Raw genomic sequence first — 17,655 nt, 5'->3', positions numbered from 1 at the left:
GTGTGTTAGTTTCTGCTTTATAACAGAGTGAGTCAGTTATACATATATATATGTTCCCATATCTCTTCCCTCTTTGTCTCCCTCCCTCCCACCCTCCCTATCCCACCCCTCCAGACAGCCACAAAGAACCGAGCCGGTTTCCCTGTGCCATGCGGCTGCTTCCCACTGGCTATCTACCTTACGTTTGTTAGTATATATATGTCCATGTCTCTCTCTCGCCCTAACACACCTCACCCTTCCCCCTCCCCATATCCTCAAGTCTGTTCTCCAGTAGGTCTCTGTCTTTATTCCTGTTTTACCCCTAGGTTCTTCATAACATTTTTTTTTTCTTAAATTCCATATATATGTGTTAGCATACGGTATTTGTCCTTCTCTTTCTGACTTACTTCACTCTGTATGACAGACTCTAGATCTATCCACCTCATTACAAATAGCTCAATTTCGTTTCTTTTTATGGCTGAGTAATATTCCATTGTATATATGTGCCACATCTTCTTTATCCATTCATCCGACGATGGGCACTTAGGTTGTTTCCATCTCCGGGCTATTGTAAATAGAGCTGCAATGAACATTTTGGTACATGACTCTTTCTGAATTCTGGTTTCCTCAGGGTATATACCTAGTAGTGGGATTGCTGGGTCATATGGTAGTTCTATTTGTAGTTTTTTAAGGAACCTCCATACTGTTCTCCATAGTGGCTGAACCAATTCACATTCCCACCAGCAGTGCAAGAGGGTTCCCTTTTCTCCACACCCTCTCCAGCATTTATTGTTTCTAGTTTTTTTGATGATGGCCATTCTGACTGGTGTGAGATGATATCTCATTGTAGTTTTGATTTGCATTTCTCTAATGATTAATGATGTTGAGCATTCTTTCATGTGTTTGTTGGCAGTCTGTATATCTTTTTTGGAGAAAATAAGCTCATAATTCAATATCCACAGTAGCAACAAAAGGTAAGTATGACATTAATTCAAAAGATACAGAGATTTTAATTGTCAAGTTGCACCCCTTTTAGATTTAGTATTCAAAGGCCTATGGTTCCACAGATAAAAACTGAGTATATAGTAGAAACTGGGAATGCAAAAATAAGTAATGATCCTTACTCTCAAGGAGAGAGGAGTTAAAAGAGCAGAGGGCTCCTATCTTAAATGTATTTATATTTTCATGCTGAATCACCTCTTAATATAATAATTTCATAAGTCTACTACTGTGAAAAAAACTAAATATAATTTATCTGTCCTAAAATTCTATCTTTTAAGATTTAGAGTTCTTAATTCAACTAGCATGTCTAAATACTTATTAACTTTACCATCTTGCCAATAAGCTTTATTATGTGCACAATTCCTTAGTGATAGTTATCCTATAATAACAGTTATAAAAAACAGCAGTTGGGATATACAGCAATTCTTAAACTTTAAATTATTACTAGGTTTAATGTATGCAGATCTCAGCCCTCTGCTCTTTTTACTTTATGCCAGTTCTCTGGGGCGCTACCTTTATGAATAACTGCTAAATTTATACATTCGGCCCACAACTTTCTTAATAATTTTAGCCTTGCAATTGTCTTCTGTACATTTCCACTTAGATGTTCTACAGGCATCTCAACCTAAATCTATAAAAAACTGAACTCATTACTCCTTTACTTAAACAGGTTCCACCTTTATTTCAGTGGGTGGTACTGATGAGTCTACAGTCTCACTCACTAAGGTAAAAAGATGAGAGTAATACTCAGATGTCCCTCTCTCATCACTCACACTTAACCAAGTATCAAACCTTGCTAATTTTTATCTCTTCAATATGTCTTTAATCCATCCAAATGCCACTACCCAAGTTGCAGCCCTCATTATCTATAACGTATACAGCAGAAAGGTTTTGGAGCCATCCTAGAGCCAGAGAGCTTGCCTTCAACCCTGGCTTAACCACTTAATCTCTCTGTGTCTCAGTTAATTCACCTGTATAATGGGTAAAATATGTATTATTGTGTGTACTCACTGTATTTAACACACTTCTAGAACAACTGCAATCCTCCCCACACCCCAAATAATATTTGTAGTATTAACTTGGACAAACGCAACAGCATGGTTTTCTATGTGAAAGTCATATCCCATACAGCTTCCAGAGTGACCTATCTAAAATAAAAATCTTATCATGCTATTTCTGTTCAGAATTACTCAGTGACTTTCCACTGTTCTAAGACATAACATGTAAGCTTGTTATTATATACATAAGGCAATCTATCATCTACTTTTTGTCCACCTCACCAGTTTCATTTCACAAGTTCTTGGTTAGGCATTTCAACACCCAGCATCATTAAACTCCATATAGTTATCATGATGCATCATATTATTTGATATTTCAGGTGCCATGGCTCAAAAACAAAAACAAAAAAAAACCCTGCAAATGGAGAATTTCAATCCAATGTAAATATCCTTCAAAAGTGAAGGTAAAATTTTAAAATTTCAGACAAATAAAAGGTAAGAGAATAAGTTGCCAGGAAAATTGCACTATGAGAAATACTAATGGAAGTTTTTCAGGTATAAGGAACATAATAGATGAAAATGTGGATCTATTTACATCAAGGAATGAAAAAAGCATGTGAAATGGTAAATGTGTGTATACTTATAAAATATATTGTTTCTTATTTTTAAATTTCGGTAAAAGATAATTGACCATCTAAAGCAAAAATAATAACAAGGTCTTATAGGATTTACAATATATAAAGTAGAAATCTATGACAACAATAAACAAAGGATGAGAGGGAGGAAAAGGAAATACAGTATCTTATAGGTGAATTACAGAAATTTTATTTAAAAATAAACTGTGATAAAGATCCAAATTGTAAACTATAGAGCAGCCACTAAAAAATAAATAAACCAAGGAGGTATAGCTAATAATTCAATAGTAAAGATTAAATAACACATTTTTAAAATATTTAGTTAATTAATAGAGAAAAAGTGCAACAAAAATAGATAGGAAAAACTAGAAAACAAGCAAAAAGATAAATGACCAAAACCCAGCTGTATCAAAAATTACATTAAATGTAAGTGGACAAAACAATATAGTTAAAAGATAGAAACTGTCAGACTGGATTTAAAAGAGCAAAACCCAAGTTGCCCCAAAGAAGTCCACTTTAAATATAGACATAGGGGGACTTCCTTGGTGGTCCAGTGGTCAAGAATCCACCTGCCAATGCAGGGACATGGGTTCGATCCCTGGTCAGAGAACTAAGATTCCACATGCTGTGTGGCAACTAAGCCCATGTGTCCCAACTACTGAGCTCGCGCGCCTCAACTAAAGAGCCTGTGTGCCGCAAACTACAGAGCCCACGCACTCTGGAACCTGTGCGCCACAACTGCAGAGCCCACACACCCTGGAGCCTATGCACCACAACCAGAGAAGAGAAAACCCGCATGCCACAACTAGAGAAAAGCCTGCATGCCACAACGAAAGTTCCTGCATGCCTCAACGTAGATCCTGAGTGCCACAACTAAGACCTAATGCAGCCAAAAAGAAATGAATTAATTTAAATAAATAAATAAAATATTTAAAAACACATACATTAAAAGAAGGCATAGGTAAGTTCATAGTAAAAGGATTTAAATATATACATACATATATATATTCCATGTAAACTGTATTAATGAGATAAAATAGATTTCAGAACAAGTAATACTACTAAGTATAAAAAGGGATATTTCATAATGTTAAAAGGTTGATTCATCAAGAAGACATAATAATACTAAATGTGAATGCACTTAATTAGAAAACTTCAAAATACATGATGTGAAACTGACAAAAATGAAAGAAGAAACAGACAAACCTACATATACATTTGGAGATTTCAACACTTCTCTATTAGTAATTGATAGATCAGCTGTAAAGAAAAGCTGTAATACTATAGAACACTTGAACAATTAAGAAAATCAATGAAATCAAAATCTGTTTTTCTTTTAAGAAAACAGTAGAATTAATAAACCTTTAGCTGTATTGATCAAGAAAAAAAGGATAAGAGACATTAGCAAGATGGCAAAATAAGTAACTCCTGACTTGGTTCCCTTCACAGAAAGAGCAGCTAGCAAATATCAGTAGATAAGATGCCTTTGTGAAGAACCCAGAACCCAGGGATGAGTTAGAAGCACCCATTTGAACCAAAACGAAACACAAAACAAAACAAAAACAAGAAAAAAAAAAAAAACAAGAAAAACCACATTAGAAAAGTAATAGGGGGACTTCTCTGGTGGCACGATGGTTAAGAATCCGCCTGCCAATGCAGGCGACACAGGTTTGATCCCTGGTCTAGGAAGATCCCACATGCCGCATAGCAACTAAGCCCATGTGCCACAACTACTGAGCCCACGTGCCAAAACTGCTGAAGCCTGCATGCCTAGAGCCTGTGCTCTGCAACAAGAGAAGCCACTGCAATGAGAAGCCGGAGCAACGCATCGAAGAGTAGCCCCCGCTCGCCGCAACCAGAGAAAGCCCACGCACAGCAATGAAGACCCCACGCAGCCAAAAATAAAATAAATAAAATACATAAATGTATAAAAAGAGAAAAGAAAAGAAAAGAAAGGTAATAGGAATAGTTTTACTTTGACTGCATTGTCCCTCTCCCAAGGCAGCATATCACTGCACCAAGTGTATCTCCCTGGGCCTACAGTTACACCAGTGGAAAAAGGAGATCTCAAGGTGGCCATCCAGTTTCCCCAGCATTCCAGGACACATACCAGGAGATCCACTTAGATACTGCCTCACGGGGATCACTTTGGGAATCAGATAAAGATGGGAAAAGGGAGCATGAGGCTCACAGCAATGAACACTTTGCATTCTTGCTAATGGTGGCACCTGAGCAGAGATCCCAGTGGCTCTGCTCATCTGCAGAGTTGAACTGGTGTCCATTTCTGGCTGGGCAACTTGCTTGGCAGTTTTTCCAGGTTTGCATCCCTTGCTATTGACCTCTCTCAGCCATGGACCCATTCTAGAGCCCCATACAGGAAAACAAGTCATTAGTCCTGCCCAATTGCTGACCAGAGCCTCCAACCCTACTCAACCAGGAAGCCCGGCCAGCGATGCCAGGTAGCTATGCAGCACATCTGACATTCAGCCATGACAAAGAAGCATATCAGTAGCTCAACACAACTGCTGCAAAAGGCTGGAAGAGGAGATAGTTTTGTCAAACGCATAGACACCAGTGCAAAGATACAAAGATCACAGAGAATCAGGTAAACTTTCAGGATCAAAGGAGACTAATAAGCTCCAGTGACTAACCCCAAAGAAATACAGATCTATGAACTATCTGAAAAAGAATCAGAATAACTCTCTTAAAGAAATTCAGTGAACTGTAAGAAAACATAGATAACTCTAAAAAAGAGACCATTAAAACACACACACACACACACACACACACACACACACACACAGAAATGCTGCAGCTGAAGAATACAATGACTGAACTGAAGAATTTAGTAGAGAGCTTCAACAATGGACTTGACAAACAAAAGAAAAAATCAGTGAACCGGAAGAAAAGTCAATTAAAGTTATCCCATCAGAGAAGCAAACAAAAAAGAATGAAAAACAGGGAAGACAGCCTATGTGAATTATGCAATATCATTAAAAGAAACTATCTATGCATTATTAGAGAAAGAGAAGGGAGAAGAATGGGGCAGAAAGCTTATTTATAGAAAGCAGCAAGGGAAAAAAATTACTCACATACAAAGGAACACCCCCATACTCTATCAGCAGACTTCTCAGCATAAACCTTGCAACCAGGAGAGAATGAGCTATATTTAAAGTGTTAGAAGAAAAAAAACTGTCAACCAAGAACACCTAACAAAGGACAACTGGCAAATTCGTCCTTTAGAAATGAAGGAGAGATAAAGACTTTCTCAGATCAAAAAAGCTGAGGGAGTTCATCACACTACACCTGCCTTACAAGAAATGCTGAAAGAAGTTCTTCAAGTTGAAATGAAAGGATGCTAATAAGTAATACAAAAACATAAGAACATATAAAACATACTGGTAAAGGCAAGTATATTGTCAAATTCAAAATATGCCAATATTGTAATACGGTAATGTGTTAATCACTTAACTCTAGCATAAAGGTTAAAGAACACATAAAATATAATTATAAAAATCTACAGCTACAATAATTCGTTAATCAATCACAATATAAAAGATGTAAATTGTGATGTCTAAAATATAAAATATGGAGAGGAATAAAAAGGTAGAATTTTTTTATGCACTCAAAGTTAAGCTGCCATCAGCTTACAATAAAATGTTATATCTATAATATGTTTTATGTAAGGCTTGTGGTTACCACAAAGCAAAAACCTACAGGAGATATACAAAGATAAAGAGAAGGGAATCAAAGCATACCACCACAGAAAATCATTCACAAAGGAAGACAGCAAGAAAGGAAAAAAGAAACAAAAGAATTACAAAACAGCCAAAAAAACAATTAATAAGATGGCATTATTAAGTCCTTACCTATCAATAATTACTTCAAATGTAAATGGCTTAAATTCTCCAATCAAAAGACACAGAGTGGCTAAATGGATAAAAAAATAAAAAGACAACCATATGCTGCCTACAAGAGACTTAACTCAGCCTTAAAGGAAACAAATAGGCTCAAAATGAAAGGGTGGAAAAAGATATTCGATGTAAATGTAAACCAAAATAGAACAGGAGTAGCTACACTTATAACAGGCAAAATAAACTTTAACTCAAAAACTAATATAAGACGAAGTAGGTCAAATATTATAATAAAGGGGTCAATTCATCAAAAGAATATAACAATTGTAAAGATTTTATGCACCTAACATAACGAGTACCTAAATATATAAAGCAAATTAAAAAAAGAAATTAATAAAATAATAATTGATGGGGATTACAATATCCTCACTTTCAATAATGGATAGATCACTCAAAAAAATCAAGAAACATTGGACTTGAATCACACTTTAGTTCAAATGGTCTTAAAAGACATATACAGATCATTTTATCCAACAGTAACAGAATACGCATTCTTCTCAAGGTTACACAGAACATTCTCCAGAATAGATCACATCTATTGTAATACGTCACAATAAAAGTCTTAACAAATTTAAGAAGATTGAGATAACTTCCAGTCTCTTTTCTGACCACAATAGTATAGAACTAAAGTCAACAACATGATAAAGCAAGAAAATTCACAAATACATAGAAATTACACAATATACTGCTGGTCAAAGAAGAAACCAAAAGAATAATCAAAACTATCTTGAGACTAATGTAAATGGAAACACAATATACCAAAACTTAAGGGATGCTGCAAAAGCAATTTTAAGAGGGAATTTTATAGCAATAAATGCCTACATTAAAAAGTTCAAATAAATAGGCACCTAAATTAGAAAGGAAGAAGTAAAATTGCCCCTCTTTGCAGACGTTATGATCTTGTATATAGAAAAACCTAAAGACGCCACATAAAAATTTTTAGAATAAATGAATTCAATAAAGTACAGGACACAAAATGAAAATGCAAAAATCAGTTGTGTTTCTGTATACTAACAATGAATAAGCTGAAAAAAAAGAAAAAACAAAGAAAACAATCTCATTTACAATGGCATAAACAATATTAAGGAATAAATTTAGCCAAGGGCAGGAAAGATCTCTACACTGAAAGCTATAAAACATTTATAAAAGACAAAAATAAGTGAAAAGATAGTCCATGTAAATGGACAGGGTGAGTTAACACTGTTAAAATGTTCATACTACCTAAACCATCTAGTATAGATTGAATGCAATTCATATCAAAATTTCAATGACATTTTTTATAGAAACAGAAGAACAATCCTAAAATTTGTATGGAACTACAAAACACACCAAATAGCCTAAGCAATCTTGAGAAAGAACAAAGCTGGAGTTACGGCTACTGCTGATTTCAAACTATACTACAAAGCTACAGTAATCAAAACAGTATGGTACTCGCATAAAAACAGACACACAGCCCCAATAGAACAGAATGGGGAGTCCATAAAAAAAAAACCCACACATATATTGTCCACTAATATTTGAAAAGGGAGCCAAGCATAGTCAATGAGAAAAGGATAGTCTCTTCAATAAATGATGTTGGGAAAACTGGGCATTATCATGCAAAAAAAAAGAGAAAGAAATTGGACCCGTATCTTACACAACTCACAAGAATTAACTTAAAATAGATTAAAGACTTAAATGTAAACCCAGAAACTATAAAACTTCTAGAAGAAAACATAGGGGAAAAGCTCCTTGACAGTGTCTTGGCAATGAGTTCATGGATATGAAATCAAAAGCATAAGCAACAAAAGCAAGAATAAACAAAGTTGGACTACATCAAACTAAAAAGCTTCTACACAGCAAAAGGAGCAATCAACAAAATGAAAAGGCAACCTATGGAATGGAAGAAAATATTTGCAAACCACACAACTGATAAGGGGTCCAAAATATATCCAAAATATAAAGGAACTCATACAACTCAATAGCCAAAACAAACAATCTGATTTTAAAATGGGCAAAGGACCTGAGTAGACATTATTCTAAAGAAGACATATAGATGACCAACAAGTACTTGAAAAGGTGCTCACATCACTAATCATCTGGTAAATGAAAATCAAAACCACAATGAGATATAATCTTATACCTGTTAGAATGGCTAATAAGAGACTTCAAGTGCTGGCAAGGATGTGGAGAAAAGGCAACTATTGTGCACTGTTGGTGGGAATGTAAATTGGTACAGTCACTATGGAAAATAGTATAAAGGTTTCTCAAAAAAATTAAAAATAGAACTACCATATGATCCAGCAATCCCACTTCTGCTTATATAGCCAAAGGAAATAAAATTTCTATTTTAAATAGATATCTACACCCCCAAGTTCACTGCAGCATTACTCACAATAGCCAAGATATGAAAACACCCTAAGTACCTACCAGTGGATGAATGGCTAAAGGAAATGTGATACACATACACCCCCACACATAGTGGAATATTATTCAATCATAAAAAAGAAGGAAATTCTGCCATTTCCTTCTGTACAGCAAAAGAAACAATCAACAAAATGAAAAGGCAAACTATGGAATGGAAGAAAATATTTGCAACATGGATGAACCTTGGGGGCATTATGGTAAGTGAAATAGGTCAGATAAAGACAAATATTGTATGATCTCACTTATATCTGGAATCTAAAAGCTGAACTCATAGAGAGTAGATTGGTGGTTGTCAGGGGATCGGGGTCTGGAGTAAATGGGAAGATGCTGTTCAAAGTGTACAAACTTCCAGTTATAAGATGAATAAGTTCTAGGGGGGGCTCAGTAAAGCATGGTGACTATAGTTAATAATACTGTACTGTATACTTGAAAGTTGCTCAGAGAATGAATCTTAAATGTTCTCACCACACACACACAAAAAGGTAATTATATGATGTGCTGGATCTATTAACTAACCTTATCATGGTAATCATTTCGCAATATATACGAGTATCAAATCATCACGTTGTACCTCTTAAACTTATACAATGTTATATGTCAATTATATCTCAATAAAGCTGGAAAAAAAGGAGAAAACACAAATTACAAATATCAGGAATGAATGATGGAACATCATTATTTATATTATAGACATTAAAAAAGACAGTAAGAGAATATTAAAAATAACTATATAACAAAATTGACAATTTAGCTGAAATAGTCTAATACTTTGAAAGACATAATTAACCAAGAAAAGACTCAAAAGATTTAGATATGTTATCCTATACCTAATTTAAAAATTAAGTTATTAATAATATTCTCACAAAGAAAATTCCAGGCTCAGATGGTTTCATTGGTGACGTCTATCAAACACTTAAGGACAAAATAATATCAACCTTATGTATACAAACTCTTCCAGAAAATAGAACACTTCCTAATTCAATTTATAAGACTAACTTTATTCTGATACCAAAACTAGTCAAAGACATTAAAAGCAAACTACAAACCAACAAATTTTTTTTAACAAATTGTGCTGAAATAACTGGATCTTCATAGGAGGAAAAAAGGGAACTTCCACCCTTACCTCACACCATACAAAAAAAAGTTAACTCAAAATGAATTATAGATCTTAATATAAAAGCTAAAAGTATAAAATTTAGACAAAAATATAGAAGAAAATCTTCACAATCTTGAAGTAGGCAAAGATTTCTTAGGACACAAAAACACAAACCATAAAGGAAAAATTATAAATTAGACTTCATCAAAATTTTAAAATTCTGCTTTTCAGAAGACCTCATTAAAAAATGAATGGCAAGCAAAAGACTTGGAGAAAATATTCACATTATGTATACATGATAAAGACTTTTATCCAGAATATATTGAGAACTCTTACAGCTCAATAAGAATGAAACACCTCAGTTTTTTTTTTTTAATGGGAAAAGGATCTGAATAGACATTTAAGAAGATAATGAATAATGAGCACAAGAAAAGATGTTCATCATCACTAACATCATTATTTATCAGAAAATAATCAACTAATTAAAGACACAATGAGATACCACTAAAATGCATAATAATGGCTAAATCAAAAAGATTTATAATAATAAATGTTGGCAAGGATCTGCAGTAACTGGAACTCTCATAGATTGCTAGTGGGACTGCAAAATGGTATGCAGCCACTTTGAATTAGAGTTTTCTTGTTTATTATAAAGTGAAAGTAACATATACCATACTACCAGCAGCACTACCCAAGGGAAATAAAAGCATATGTCCAGACAAATTCTTGTACATGGTTGTTCATACCAGATCTATTTATAATAGCTCCAAACTAGAAACAATCTAAAATGTGATGTGTGCTACTATGATATGGAATACTCTTCAGGGAAAAAAAGAACTATTGATACACACAACAACAACATGACTGAACCTCAAAACCATTGTGCTGAGGGAAGGAAGCTAGACAAAAAAGAATACCCACTATATGAGTCCACTTAAATGAAACTATAGAAAAGATGAGTTTAATCTATAAAGATAAAAAGTAGATCTGTGGTTGTCTGGGGCCAAGGAAAGGGGGAGGAGTGTGGAGACTGACTGTAAAAGGGAACAAAGGGACTTTTTCAGGCAATGTAAATGTTGGTAGCTTGATTGTGGTGGTGGGTACATGGTTATACACATTTGTCAAAATTTCTCAAACTGTACACAAAATGGACGCATATTTATTATATATAAATTATAACTGTTTTAAAACTTACTCATGGGAAAGCAAACACTTCCAGAAAACAGAACACTTGACTCATTTTATGACTAACACTATTTCAATACCAAAACTAGACAAAGGCATTAAAGTGCCAACTACCTTGGTGTATGTTTATTATTAGCCTTCTATCAAGAAAACACAGCACTTGTACACACTGCTATTTTTAAAATGGATAACCAACAAGGACCTACTATATAGCACAGGGAACTCTGCTCAATATTGTATAACAACCTAAATGGGAAAAGAATTTGAAAAAGAATAGCTATATGTATATGTATAACTGAATCACTTTGCTGTACACCTGAAACTATCACAACATTGTTAAACAACTATACTCCAATATAAAATAAAAAGTAAAAAAAAATTTTTTTTTAAGTCTCCATATATTGTACACCCACAAAAAAAGAAAAGAAAAGAAAAAGAAAACAGCGCTGATCAAGCATTTAAAGATACTTAGGTATTTGCAGCAGGAGAGGGGAAGTTTGGATAAAGAAAACAGTAATAATAGCTTCCTAACACAGTAACCTAATTTACAATTTTATCCTGAAGTCTTCCCACATTTCTCCTTCTTTGAAAACTTCATCTCCTAACCAATCTTCTATAAAAAGTATATCTCGGGCTTCCCTGGTGGCACAGTGGTTGAGAGTCCGCCCGCCGATGCACGGGACACAGGTTCGTGCCCCGGTCCGGGAAGAGAAAAAAAAAAAAAAAAAAAAAAAAAAAAAATAGTATATCTCTACTGGTAAGACCAAACATTGAAAATGATTTCTAAAAGCAAGACTGATAAACCCCTGCAGCTTTCAATACAACTTTTGACAATCCTTTCAAAATTAGAGTAACAGTTCACTCAATCACTATTAATTAATAAATGAGTTAAGTCAAATCTAAAAGTTTTATTGTTCACTTATTGTGAAAAAAAGTCAGACATATATAATAGTAGAGAGAGCACCATAGAGAACTCCCATCCACATGTCATCAACATTATAAAATTCAAAATGTTACTATTCTTGCTTTATCTTTCTCTTTTTTTCTCCTTTCTTTAACAAGCAAATCTCAGATGTCCTGCCACTTCAGTCATATATACTTCAATATGCATCTCTAAAAAATATGGATTTTTTAAAAAGATTTCTTTTTAAGATTACTTATTTTTGTACAGCATGAATACATTAGCTAGCTTTCTCAATATACTACATACCTGGTTGAATTCTTGCCACCTGTCTTCAACATCATAATTTTTTTCAACTTCTGAAAACTATGGCAACTACATTATTAAAAAAAATCTTTCAAAGAATATTCTTTTTTATAAGATTTCATTAAGTGTTGATAGCTTATAGCCTTCATTAAAACTAGACTGTCATTTAAATATAGCATAAAGCTCAGTTTTTCATTTGACAAGGAAACTAATTTCTTGTTTGCATAAGGGAGTGAACAGAAACAAAAAGTGGTCACTAAGGCCTAGCCAAAGAAAAGAAGTTATCCACTGATGTTTAAAATGGATATAATATCCCTACATAAGTATGCAATGGGTGCAAAACCATATTCTACACAACCTAAAGATTGGTAGAAAGTATTCACATTCTAGTGGCTCAGTAGAGGCACTTCTCACTAATTCATGGTAGAATATTTTTCACTGTAATTAATCTGGAGATATCACCACATCACTTAACATTCATTCTACTAAATGATAAAAATTATAAAAACCTTTGTTTTATACTCTATAGAGTATAAAGCACATTATACTCTTACCTGATGTATTTACCATGACTATTATTTTGTTTCAGGAAGAATAGAGAGCACTATATTTTGATGATGACATGAGTTGTACTAGAGTTGACTTGCTAAATTCCTTTAAGCTAAACCCTAAGATCGTAAAAGCAAGTAAAAGGATTTTCATCAATGAATAAGACAGTGTGTTAAACATACCCTACCTAGTTGTCTGAGGACAAAGAGATAGGGGGATAGTGACATAGGAATCAACATGGAAAGAAAGTTAATTTTTAGGGCTTCAAATAACATTTTTGAATTGAAGCGTTTCTTCTGGCTTTCAATATAAAGGATTTTGTGAGTTCCTCCCCCCCATTTCTAACACTCACATCATCAAAAAAGAATTAGCTATGAAATAAAGTTACAACAAGGCACATAAATCTTAAGACGTATATTCTACTTCTCTTCTACATTTCTTCTACATAAGGTACAAACCATTCATCTGAGGAAGAATTAAAAGGAATTATCCATAAGGTCAACAAAAAAATCTAGGAAGCCTCAGAGTAGCTCCGTTAGAATCTTAATAAAAGATAAAAAGAGAGATAAACCCTCACCTTGCCTATTTAAGTACATGTAAGAATGGGACTTATAATGCATACATTGACATTGACTAACTCATGGCTGCATGAGGTAATACTGCTCTCATACACACATTATTTATCCACTGCATGTTACTTGTCCTAACCTTTCAATTTAATTGAATCTAACAGAACCTATTAAATTCAGCCTGGTTGCGTAAGATTACGACAGTAATTAATGAGTCAGATTTTTAAGTGAGTTGAAGATAAACTGCCTGGTTAAGAAGGCTTTTCCCATTTGTTCCCCTGCTGTTTACTGAAATGGAAACTAGAATACCAATATTCTTAGGATTCCACTAAAAGTGTAATACTGACTTTTCCCTGTGTCTGAATTAAGTCAGGTTTGAAACTTGTTGGTTACTTGAATTCACACATAAATCAATACCAATTTGGTGAAATTTAAATTGCAATTTTCAAAATAATGCAACACACTGACCCAATTTTACTCTCCCCTTTGGGAAAAAAAAAAAAAAGCTGAACTACAGATTTATCTTAGGAATGACCTCTGAGGCAAGTCATATAATAAGCATTCATTTTATTTGTTCTTTTTCTACCAAAAAAAGCAGACTATAAAATTTAAATCATATAAACATCAGAAGTTCTTACAAATAGGCTGCTTGTTTTAGTTTAAAATGTTTGACTATCCTTTTAAAGTTTTCAAACTTCTCTCCCTCCACATAAGCAAGCTTTTACATTTACTATTGCCTGTTATTTGAAATAAAGTAAGCGTTTTATCGCTATTGGGTGGTGGGTTGGGGGAGGGGGAAGTCATAGGATAGTTTTTGGCACAGATTTATTTAAAACAAATATTAAAAATTCCAGATCCTCCTGAAAAGTAATGAGGATGATATCTCACTACTCTTGTAAATATCAGGGTTTTTTTTTTTTTTCCCACTGACACACAAGTGCACCTGAAAATACAAGCTGCATAGCAGTGATGACACAAACCTAGAAAAGGCATGCTCACAGCTGCTTGAAGAGTGAAAACTCAAAGTACACTTTATGGTAATGGTGTCAATGATGATTTTTAAATATATATGTATTGTCACTCGAGAAAAAGAAAGATCATTTAAACAATTTGACTGTGAGAAACTCGGTGTTGAGTGGACCATGGTAAAGCTAAATTGTTTCAAATGTACATAACAAAACTTAAGTGTGGTGCATTCACCACTCTGAGGACACTAGTCATTGAATCAGAAAGATTATTTAACAAGTCTCCAGTTCTTAAGATGATTTATCCCAATACCTTAAATGATAACATTCTCTATTGAAATCAGACAAAAAGGCAGTAAAATATGGTTGAGCACGGGCGTTCCACACAGTAGTTATGAGTTGCTCAAAAGAGTGGAGTTCTAAAATTTATTTTGATTTTCTTAAACTCACTCACTTGTGACCAATCTCATGTGCAATGGTAAAAGCTGAACCCAGGCCAATGTCTTCATTAATGCTGCAGCTCCTTTCAGGCTCACACATTCCAGCCACAGAGGCCAAGCCTGAATAAACAGAAGGAGACACAAAGGGTCAAGCCAAGGTGTTTCAGTCTTAAAAAGCCCATACTTATAAATGCCTGGATTCTTTTTAATAACCTCCATGCACAGAAGGAGCAGTTGGCAAAAGGTTAACTTTCTAGTCATTTGCAAAATCACTGGGGGGAGTTTCACTTTGCCGGCTAGACATTAATATTTTTTGAACTGCAGTCAGTGCTGGAAAATGTCTAGACTAGGGGTTAGATTTATAAATTTTACTTCTGGTAACTTGGGACCACCTAGTAACTTGAGCCAGAAGAGGGAATTCAAGAAAGCATTTCTATTTTAACATTCTTCGGGCTGTAGAAAGCAAAATATATCCACATTATTTTTCTAAAAAGATCTGTTTAAGTTTAGTGGGTTCATAAAAATATACAAGCAACTTTTTAGTTACCAAAAAAAGGGAATCCCAAATGGTTTTTAAAAATGACATTTTTATAAAAACAAAAATGAATGATTCAAAACAGAAAAAGAACTGTTAAAGATGGGAGGTTTTTGCATTTTTTTAATATTCTGAAATTAGTCCTGCAAGTGATGCAACAATTTCTATAAGTATTTTAATGGGCGGAAAGTCATCCACACATTCAGCGTGGTTCTCCCCTCTCTCATCCCCCTTAAATGCTTTAGTTTTAGTAATAATGCAAAAACTATGGTGTTAATTCACTGATTCTAGTGAAATGTTATATTACTCAAGGTATTCTTCCCTTGGGAATTTTGGTATGTAAAAGTTTTAATATTTATTTGCAAATGAATATCATGCTCTGTGATTAGTTCAAAACTTTAGTGCTGAGAAAAAAGAATTTTTGTGTGAAAGATATAATGTCATGTGTTATAAGGAAACATGCCAAGTCACACTTAACACACATATGTACTAAAGTTATTTTAGAAGAAACTGAAGGAAAAATATTTTATATGATAGTAGTCTACTATCAACACCCAGGTATTAATAATTACCTTCCCACCAAAAGTGATTTCAATCCAATTCAATTAATATTTATCGAATGCAATAAACAATGTTCTACGCTAGGTACAAAGTCCAGTTGCACTAATTTGGAACAGTAAAAGCTATTCAATTCATATTCTTACTGACAAGAAAGCTCTAGAAATTGTGTATTTCTGTATGTTCTAATATGAAATATCCACATTAATAACCACATTGGAAAAGAGCTGAGGTTAGTGTTGGATTTGCTGATAGATTGTTTGCTTTTCCTACTGATTTATGTTGCGGGTGGGGGAGGAGTTGGGGAGGAGGTGATTTTTGCCTCACAGAGTTAATAATAGTGATATCTTTGTTCTGCCCTTCCATTCACTTAGAGGTCTTGGGACTTGAAGAAGAGGAAGTAAAGAGGGATTAGTTGAGGCAGGATGACTTAATTTTTTTTTGGTTAATCAAAAATATTTAATGAATATTACTTTCAAATTCCACTGAGAGAAAAAGAGACAGAGAGGGAAAATACAAAAAAGTCTGCAGTACATTATCTGCCTTTAAGCTACCGGGTTCAACATGGTCCGTGACATGGAAAAAACAAAGCCACTCTATTTGAATAGTCTGTTTTGAGCTTTATGAAATTTGGTTTAAAAAATTACTAATATTTATTGTTAAATTAACATTACTTATATTTCCTGAAATCTATTATGCCATTATCCTTTTGTTGTTGTTGTTTTTCTTCTTTGGTATGTGCCATATGGCCCTATATTTAATTGAGAATGCCAAATGACTCCCCAAGGTGTACTTGTAAGCACAGATTTACTTATGCATCTGATATAAAATTGTTAGCTCTAATAAAAGAACAACCTAAGAAAAAACATATCTGAGAAATAACTATTTGTTGAAAGTATAAGGTAAATCTTAACTAAAATAAAAGAATAATTTAGATGCTAATGTATTTTTCACAACTTCCCACCATTTTTTCTATTCCTGTAAAACTGAAGCTGTCAAAGTTCTTATGTGTGATTGTGTTAATAGGGGTTTGATTACTATTCGGGTCATTTAGATTTCCTCAGTTTGATGGACACAGTTTGCACCCTGAAATCTACTTAGCCAGGTTACAATTGGTCACCAGCAGTACTAAGCAAGAAAATATCCAAGAATCAGCATGAAAACCAATATGAAAGTTACCAGAAAGACCACTCAAAAAGAAAAAACCTGATCAACTGTGCTGATAATATATTTTCCACATATTAAAATCAACACATGTATAAACAACACAATTCATTCAGTTTTCAGTATAAGAAATAGTATAAAAATAAGTTGTAATGGTTTATAATTTGAAAAATAATTTATATTAGGATTGAAAATACACTGACATGTCTCCAAGTATTAAAATATTGATTCTGGAAATTAATAAACTATCCCAACGTATTAGGCAGTGTTATTATTCATGTCCCAATGAAGACCATATCTCAGTGTAAATAAACTACCTTCAAAAAGCAGAATAGAATATGTATAGATACATACATGCATATAGCTATACATATATATTTCCTCAAAATAAACACACTAGAGAATACAAGCTAGAGCTTTGAAACTCAAACTCTCTTTGAAACTTGGTGAATA

The 17,655-nt window shown here is 33.7% G+C and overlaps 1 protein-coding gene across 1 annotated transcript in view; it reads right to left on the bottom strand.

The window, feature by feature from the left end:
- Positions 1–17,655, bottom strand: part of ADAMTS6 (ADAM metallopeptidase with thrombospondin type 1 motif 6) — a 281,449-nt gene that overhangs the window by 146,890 nt on the left and 116,904 nt on the right. Inside the window, exon 9 of the mRNA XM_007457112.1 lies at positions 14,960–15,065. Within this exon, the coding sequence (XP_007457174.1) occupies positions 14,960–15,065 (106 nt within the window). The remainder of the gene's footprint in view (positions 1–14,959; positions 15,066–17,655) is intronic.

The sequence above is a fragment of the Lipotes vexillifer genome, unplaced genomic scaffold (genome assembly GCF_000442215.2).
Source record: "Lipotes vexillifer unplaced genomic scaffold, Lipotes_vexillifer_v1.1 scaffold241, whole genome shotgun sequence".
In the NCBI taxonomy this organism is placed as follows: Eukaryota; Metazoa; Chordata; class Mammalia; order Artiodactyla; family Lipotidae; genus Lipotes; species Lipotes vexillifer.
The sequence above is the reverse complement of the archived record's forward strand: the minus strand, read 5'-3'. Positions and strand labels throughout refer to the sequence as shown.